Source organism: Tupaia chinensis, unplaced genomic scaffold (genome assembly GCF_000334495.1).
Source record: "Tupaia chinensis unplaced genomic scaffold, TupChi_1.0 Scaffold146907_1, whole genome shotgun sequence".
Classification (NCBI taxonomy): Eukaryota; Metazoa; Chordata; class Mammalia; order Scandentia; family Tupaiidae; genus Tupaia; species Tupaia belangeri.
This window is the reverse complement of record NW_006206760.1, coordinates 2,048,653-2,057,778: the sequence shown is the minus strand read 5'-3', so window position 1 is coordinate 2,057,778 and position 9,126 is coordinate 2,048,653. Positions and strand designations below refer to the sequence as shown.

The 9,126-nt window shown below is 38.6% G+C and overlaps 1 protein-coding gene across 1 annotated transcript in view; it reads left to right on the top strand.

Moving 5' to 3' along the window:
• Positions 1–9,126, top strand: part of WDR19 (WD repeat domain 19) — a 96,126-nt gene that overhangs the window by 43,207 nt on the left and 43,793 nt on the right. Inside the window, exons 16-17 of the mRNA XM_006169241.3 lie at positions 6,501–6,648; positions 6,777–6,981. Of these exons, the coding sequence (XP_006169303.1) occupies positions 6,501–6,648; positions 6,777–6,981 (353 nt within the window). The remainder of the gene's footprint in view (positions 1–6,500; positions 6,649–6,776; positions 6,982–9,126) is intronic.

Below are 9,126 nucleotides of genomic sequence, written 5' to 3'. Positions count from 1 at the left end.
TTTTTTTTTTTTTGCTATAGGGTGTGTGTGCTCGCCAGACAGACAGAGAGAGACAGAGAGATAGAAAGTGAGAAATCACCCCCCAGGGGGTTGGACACGCCACAATCCCTTCTCCTCCATTCTCCTCTTGGGATCTTAGGCACTCATGCACCTATGTTTGGTGTGAGTTTAAGCTACCGGGTCCGGGATTTGAACTTTGGTCAACTACATGGGAGTCTAGCGACATAGCCATTACGCTAACTGCTGGTCCCAACATTTAGCTGAATTTAAGGGAATGATCTCCTGAACTCCCATCCTAGATCCCGCACACCACGTTTACTCAGCTCCATCTACAAAGCCCTGCTATTTACGTTTCAGATAGAAAGTGAAATCTTGGATACTCAGGAAGAACGGGAGACTCGGCTTTTCCCAGCAGTGGACGATAAGTGCCGCATCCTGTGTCACGCCCTCACCGCCGACTTCCTCATCTATGGCACCGACGTACGTATGGCCTTCTCTAAGCGAGAACTAGGGATTCCACATTTCCCCACCGTTTTGGTCGTTTTTTTCCTGCCGGGTTTTTCTATATTGAGTCTAATACTAGTCATAGGGTTACCTGTGATTAATTACATACTTAGGTGGCCTGGTTTGCTTTTGTCATTTTTGTGACTGTAAGCAATTCTTTTCTGTTTTTTTTGTTTTTTTTTTTTTTCAGAAGTTTTTGGTATAGGGTGCATGTGCTCACCAGACAGACAGAGAGAGACAGAGAGACAGAAAGAGAGAAATCACCCCCCAGGGGGGATGGCCATACCACAATCCCTTCTCCTCCATTCTCCTCTCATGATCTTGGGCACATGCACACACACACCCGACGTGAGTTTAAGCCACCGGGTCCGGGACTCGAACCGCAGTCAACTACATGGGAGTCCAGTGACATAGCCATTACACTGACTGCTGGTTCCTCCCCACATGGTTTTCAAAATTGGTTTAACTATTCTAGTTCCTTTACCACTCCATAGAAATTTTAGAATAATTTTGTCTATATCTACAAACACTTTGCTGACATCTTTACTGATATGTAATATTTATGATAGTAAACCTGTATATCAGTTGGAGATAATTAACACCTTTGCTGTGTCAACCCAGTTTTCTAATCCATGAACACAGTACACCTCTCCTTTATTTAGTTCTTTGATTTATTTTATTGATGTTTATAGTTTTCATTATACTGGGTTGTCAGAAAAGTCATGATGTATTGTTTTCCTGTGTTTTCCTATGCAAAACTGCATCATGACTTTCCCAATGACCCAATGTAAGTCTTGTGTCTGTTTTGTTCAATTTATACCTGAGTCAGGGCCGGCAGGTGGCGTGGTGGTTAAGGGGGCTGGATTCCTACATGGCCGACTACAGTTTGAGTTCCAGAGCTGGTGGCTTGCTTTCACTCTCTCTCTATATATATATATCACTCTCTCTCTTGCTCTGTCCCTCTCTTACCAATTAAAATAAATAAAGTTAAATAAAAAGCAATACTTTAAAAAAATTTACACCTAAGCATTTCATTTTTTGAGTGCTCATAAATGGTATTATAGTTTTTATTTTGGTGTTTACATGTTTATTGCTAATATAGAAAAATATAATAGATTATATTAATTTTTTTGTTTTTAATCTGAAAATTAATCTCTGATTTATCTGTTAATTATTAGCAAAAATTATTGAAATAACATGATTTGAAAGTTAAATGAATGTCTCTAATTCTAGGGGGGGAGAAAATGATTATTAAATAATAAAGGTATTTTCAGCAAGGAGGAAGTATTAATATCAATTATGCTTTAGTATCACTAATAATATTAGCATTAATAAACCACTGAATTAAATGTACATCCCCACTTTACTGATTTTTCTTAGGTCTACACCTTTCATGTAAACTAAATATTATCCTTAGACCCTTCCTTCATAAAAAAAATATGGCATTTTTATCTTAAAATGAGGATATAAGGTTATTTTAAATGCTGAAAGTATTTTTTTGTCTATCTTTCATATTTCCATGAGTGTTTTTATTTATTTATTTATTTTTAGACTGGAGTCATTCAATATTTCTACATTGAAGACTGGCAATTCGTTAATGATTATCGACACCCTGTCGGCGTGAAAAAGATTTTTCCTGACCCAAACGGGACCAAATTAGTTTTCATTGATGAAAAAAGTGATGGATTTGTTTACTGTCCAGTAAGTACAGAAAAATTTTAAATGCTTGGGGGTTTTTGATGCTTTATAATAAAAAAAAATTGTTTTTTAAAGTGTATCTGACTAAAATTCTCTCCTAAACAGAGCCAAGAATTTGACTCTGTTAGGGATATCGTATTTGGGATCTCTGTTTATAACTATTTACCTCAGTACCATCTTCTCCATCATTCCGTAATTTCTCTGGTGTCAGCCCTAGAGAGATTTTTAGAAAAATAGTTATTATATTCTGTACAACTTTGACCTTATTGTTTACTGCATAGCTCAGTAATTATAATATAACTTCCCATACAGAATTTTTATCTCCAGAGATACGGTAAGGTTCCCAGGTATGGATTATGCTCTGTCCTTTCTGCCTACCTCAGTTGATTTTACTCTTTCATTAAATATCCTGAATACAAGGGAAAGGCATTCTCATACTACGTGGTTAAAAATAGAACAACTTGGGACCGGGAGGTGGCATGGTAGTTAAAGGCCCTGAATTCCCACATAGCCAACTGCAGTTCAAGTCCAAACCAGGTGACTTGCTTTCTTGCTTTCCCTTTCTCTCTCTCTGTCTCTCTCTGGTCAAATTAAAATAATAATAATAGTAACAAATGGAATTAAATAAATAATTCTTTTAAAAAAAAGAAGAAGAAAAAAGAACGACTCATTTTAAAAATCAGTTACTCCTAATTTTTTCCCATTGCCAGAGGGCTTTGCACTCACTAGAGAGAGAGAGATGGAGACACACAAAGAGGGAGAGGGAAAAAACACCTCCCTATGGGGCGTGGTCAACTGCAATCCCTTCTCCTCCATTCCTCCATCCTGTCGGGCCTTTTTGGGCACGCATGCACACGTGCTTGATATGTTTTTCAAGCCACCAGGCTGGGATTCGAACCAGAGTCATCCACATGGGTTTTCCCTCAACTAGTAAGCAATGGGACCATCCTCAGTTACTCCTATTTTAAATATCTTTAGCTTTAAAAAAAAAATAGGTTTAGAAAAAGGAAATATGGCTTTGATCCACCTTGACTTGATTTTTCTCAAAGGTGAGAGGGAGGGGTTCAGATTCATCTTTCTGCAGGTGGAAATCCAGTTTTTCCAGCACCATTTGCTGAAGAGATCTTCCTATTCCCACTGGATGGACTGGTACCCCTTGTCAAAGATCAGTTGACTGTATGTTTAGGGATTTATTTCTGGGGACTCTATTCTGTTCCATTGGTCCACATGTCTGTTTCTGTAATCGACAGCCCTCAGAATGGGAAAATATTTTTTGTAAATTATGCATCAGATAAGGGACTGATAATGAGAATACACAAGGAACTCAAGCAGTTTGGAAAAAAGAGGCACATGAAAAAATGCTCAACATCCCTCATCATAAGGGAAATGCAGATCAAAACTACAGTGAGATACCACCTAACCCCAGTCCGAATGTCTAAGATTAAAAAAAAGAAAAAATGATAAGTGTTGGCTGGGGTGTGGTGAAAGGGGAACTCTCTTACACTGCTGCTGGTAATGTTAATTAGTCCAGCCACTGTGGAGAACAATTTGGAGATTCCTCAAAAATCTACAAATAGAACTACCGTATGATCCAGCAATCCCACTCCTTGGTATCTACCCAAAGAACAGAAGAATTCTTAATCAGAAAAGTGCTTGCACATCAATGTTTATTGTGGCACTATTCACAATTGCTAAGTCATGGAAACAGCTCAGATGCCCCTGAACAGATGAATGAATAGAAAAACTGTGGCACATATACTCTATGGAATACTATTCAGCCATAAAAAAAAAAGAAAGAAAAAAACCTGGCTTTTGACAGAAAGTGGAAGAACATGGAAGATTTACTGCTGAGTGAAGCAAGCCAGGCTATGAAGGAGAGACACTGTATGTCACCACTCAATATACACCAAGTGTCCACATGACTGAAACTGATTGACTGAAGGATATACACACACAGTAAATGGGTGTAAATACCAGATATAGTGTGTGTGGAAGAGCAGGGCCTGAGGAAGGACACTTAGAAGAAAAATATGGAGGCGAAGCATTAATGGGACAAAGAAATATCTATTGAAGATATTTTATAATTTTATCAACTGGACTAGGGAGAATTATGTTCACATATTGAAATATCCACTTTGTAAGCTAAACAATGTGATTGAATGTATAAAAGAAAATGATATTTTAAAAAGTGAATTAAAAAAAGAAAAGATAAAAGAAATATGTTTTTATGTTATTGCTATACTTGGATTTTTCATTTATGTTGGATGCCCAGTTAATGGTTTTGCATGTTTAGCATGTTCTTGGTCACGGTTCACATTGCCTGCAGCTTCCCTTAGACTTGTGCTTAGCAACTGATGCCCAGGCTTTCCTGGAAGATTCTTCACTGCCCCCATGCTACCACACTTCCCTTGGTACAAAGATTTTCTTCCTCTCCCCTCTCTTTCTTTTTCTCTTTTTTTTCTTCCTTACTTTTGCCTTTATTCTCTTCCCTCTTCTTTCTTTGACAGTTATAAAAAGCTATCCTGTGAATGCCTATTTTTCTAATTTTTTAAAAATAATTTATTTAACTTTATTTATGATTATTCATAATTTGACCAGAGGCAGGCAGACAGAGGGAGAGAGGCAAAGGGAGAAAGCAAGCCGCCAGGTCTCTCTCTGTCTTTCTGGTGAGCACACGTGCCCTATAACACAAATCCTCAAAAAAAAAAAAAAAAAAAAAAAAAAAGTGGCACTATGTGCTAACTTTGGAAAATAACTTAGTCATTCTAAATTAAGGTCTTTTGGGGACCAGCAGATGGCGTAATGGTTATGTTGCTAGAGTCTCATGTAGCCGACCATGGTTCGAGTGCTGGACCCAGTGACTTAAAACAAACTTGTTCTGTTCTGAAGATCGCCCAAAAATCAAAGGAGAACATCCTGGCCTATCCATTGATGTAGCAAAGAAACTGGGAGAGATGTGGAATCACACCGCTGCAGATGACAGACAGCCAGAGGAAAAAAAGGCTGCTAAGCTGAAGGAAAAATGTGAAAACGATATTACTGCATACCGAGCTAAAGGAATGCTTGATGCAGCAAAAAAGGGAGTGGCCGAGGCTGAAAAGAGCAAGAAAAAGAAGGAAGAGGAGGAAGACAAGGAAGATGAAGAAGATGAGGAAGAAGAGGAAGATGAAGAGGATGAGGTTAAAGAAGAAGATGATGAATAAGTTGGTTCTAGTGCAGTTTTTTTTTTCTTCTCTATAAAGCATTTAACCCCCCTGTCCACAACTCACTCCTTTTAAAGAAAAAAATTGAAATGTAAGGCTGTGTAAGATTTGTTTTTAAACTGTACAGTGTCTTTTTTTGTACAGTTAACACACTACCGAATGTGTCTTTAGGTAGCCCTGTCCTGGTGGTATTTTCAGTAGCCACTAACCTTGCCTGGTACAGTATGGGGGTTGGAAATTGGCATGGAAATTTAAAGCAGGTTCTTGTTGGTGCACCGCACAAATTAGTTATATATGGGGATGGTAGTTTTTCATCTTCAGTTGTCTCTGATGCAGCTAATATGAAATAATTGTTGTTCTGTTAACTGAATACCACCCTGTAATTGGGAAAAAAAAAAAAAAGTTGCAGCTGTTTTGTTGACATTCTGAATGCTTCTAAGTAAATACAATTTTTATTTAAAAAAAGAACAGTTACTAATGAGATGTTACACATTCTTTTCATGCTAACTCTTTGAGATCCAGAATGCAGTTTATATTTGCACACATCTTCATTTGGACCAACAGTGACTGCCGTATTAGACAACATAGGCCCATAGTATTAGTTATTATTTGCGGGAATTTCATATTCTTGTTTTGAGAGGAAGACAGAGTAAGAAGGAGAGAGCCATTTTTCAGTTCTTTTCCCTTTATTTAACCCACTGGAGGGTGTGTGCACTCACAGGAGACAGAGAGGGAAAGGGCAAATAAAAACACACCCTCCATGGGGCATGGGGTATGGTCATGCCACAATCCCTTCTCCATTCCTCCTCCTTTCAGGATTCCGGGCAGGCGCACACACATGCCCATGTGTTTTTCAGGTGCTATCGGGTTGGGGCCTAGAACCATGCAGTTGGCCATGTGGAATCCAGCACCTTACCCACTACCCCACCAGTGTATAGGAATGGAAGAAGACTTTGCTAGTTATTGTGGCTGGAGTGATGTTCGGATGAATGTGGGTCAGTAAGCTATGCCAACTAAGGCTGCAAACAGCCTCCTCCCAAGGCTGATGATAATGACGTCACAGACTCGGGCAAATCTGTAACTCCTGTTTTGTAGGTTAATGATGCCACCTATGAGATTCCAGATCTTTCGCCAACCATCAAAGGTGTTCTTTGGGAAAACTGGCCAATGGACAAAGGTGTGTTTCTTGCTTATGATGATGACAAGGTATACACTTACGTCTTTCACAAGGACACGATCCAAGGTACTTAATCACTTCTTTGAACGTTTGTCCATACATGAATTTCCATTGCAATGAAATCAAAATGCTGCTTTCTGATGTCTGTGCTGAGTATCAGCTTTTAGCATTAAGAGGTCTATTTTGTAATACAGGATCCAAGGTTATTTTGGCTGGCGGCACCAAAGTACCCTTCTCTCATAAACCTTTGCTGCTCTATAATGGAGAGTTGATCTGCCAGACACAGAGTGGTAAAATAAACAACATCTACCTTAGCACCCACAGCTTCCTCAACAGCTTAAAAGATACGGGGCCGAATGAGCTGAGACAGATGCTGGCACAGACTTTAATGCTGAAAAGGTAGGGCTTCAAACATCTCTCTTGGAGCTTCTTGTTTGCTTTTGTGATTTTGAAGGTCAAATCCTATTAGATAGTTGGAGTTGATATTTATTTATTTCACAGGGTTGTTGAGAGGCTCAGATAACATACTGGGTATGAAAATGCATACACATTCCAAAGGAAGCACTTTTCTCACTTACTGTTATGGGTACTTTATTACAAGAAAGTCCTTCAGAACAAGAAGATTTCTAAACACCCAACTAGCCAGTTACTGTGAAATTTTAATAAACTTGATTATTTCAACACCATCTTAAAATTTGGCTTTTGCTGAGCTTAATTAAGGTTTCCATTACCTGCTCTTTTCACCTTCCTCTTCATGCCACTGAATTTCTTGGTGGTCCTAATTCTTCTTGAATAGCTCTTCAATGCTGTTCTTCATTGTCCCATGAACTCCCTTCTTCTCTTCCTACCCTAATTAGTCTTCCTGAGTTTTCTCCGCTTCCATGGCTTCAATACCGTCTGAATCTGTGGCTTCAACTTTGCTGCCTATAGTCATATGGACTTGGAAATCCATGAGTTCCTCAAACCTGCCCTGTGTGAAACTGAACTCATGGTCTTCCCAAGACCTCTACCTTCCCCCTTTCTAATTACACATGCACGTGACCTCACTCACTGTCTCTCTCTCTCACACACACCCCAGATCCTTCTCTTCTCTTGTGTTCACTTACGTAGGCCCTCACTAGTAATAATGTGTGTAATGCAACACTTCCACACTGCTCTTCCTGCCAGTAGTCTCATGACTGTCTCATCTGTTCTTCACACACTTTCGAAAATACGAGTTTGATCTCCTCCTTCCCCTGTTCAAGATCTCTTTGTGATTTCCCATTCCCTTTAGGAAAAAAATCCAAACTCCTCAGGGACTTGGCATGGCATACAAGCATTTGATCATTTAACGTCAGTCTCATCTTTCCCAGTCCACCTCCTCTCTGTTCAGCCAGCTGCTTGAATTGTATATTTTTCATGGTTCTTTCTGGAATACCCCAGCCCTATCTCTGAATGTAATCACTCCTCATTCTTCACCAGTCAGTGGAACATATCCTGCTCCAGGAAGCTTTTCATGACTCCCCAGCCACCATTAGCAGTTCAGGTTGGGGGTCTTCCTGATGTGCTGTCTCAGGGCTAGGCTAAACTATAGGTGGGGATGCAGAGCACTTCAAAGAAAAAAATTAAAACATATTTGTACACATTATGGAGTATAGTGCAATTTCTCAGAATATGAATATATTAAATTGTCAGGAAAGTCATGATGTATTTTTTCTGTGCAAAATGCATCATAACTTTTCTGACAACCCAATAAAATATGTAATCATCAAATCAAGTTAATGAGCATATCTGTCATCTCAAACATATATCATTACTTTGCGCTGGGAACATTAAAAATCTTCTCTTTTAGCTATTTTGAACTATACAATGAATTATTGTTAACCACAGTGACCCTACTATGCAAGAGAGCACTAGAACTTGTTCCTTCTATCTGACCATCATTTTTGGTTTTGCTAGCCAACATTTTTCTCTCCTACTTTTCCACCTCTAGTAACCACTATTCCACTCTCTATTTATATGAGGTCATAAAAACCCACTTAAAATTGATTGAACTTAAACATAAGACTTGAAACTGTAAAATTACTAGAGGAAATGCTTCGGAGCATTGATCTGAGCAAAGAGTTTTTGGATAAAACCCCAAAAGCACAAGCAACAAAAATAAAATAGACAAATAGGATAATATTAAACTAGAAAACTTAAGAACTAAGAAAACAAAAGCAATTCACAGAGCGAAGGGACAACTTACTGAATGGGAGAAAATATTTGCAAGGTTTAAGACACTTCACCACTTATCTCTGTGTGAGTTGGACTAGTCTTTTAAAGACTCTTAACCTCACGTTCTTCATCTATAAAGGAGGAATAACAGTATACTTAGTGAATAGGATAATTCAGTGAAAGAACTTATACAAAACACTTAGGACAAAGATTAACATATTGTGAGCACTTATTTATCTATCACACTTTGTTATAGTCATTGACTGTTAACGACAGCAACCAGGTGTTGGATTTTTGAATCTTGGTTCCTAGAACTGTTTCTGGCACATAAAATTGGGTTGTGGGAAC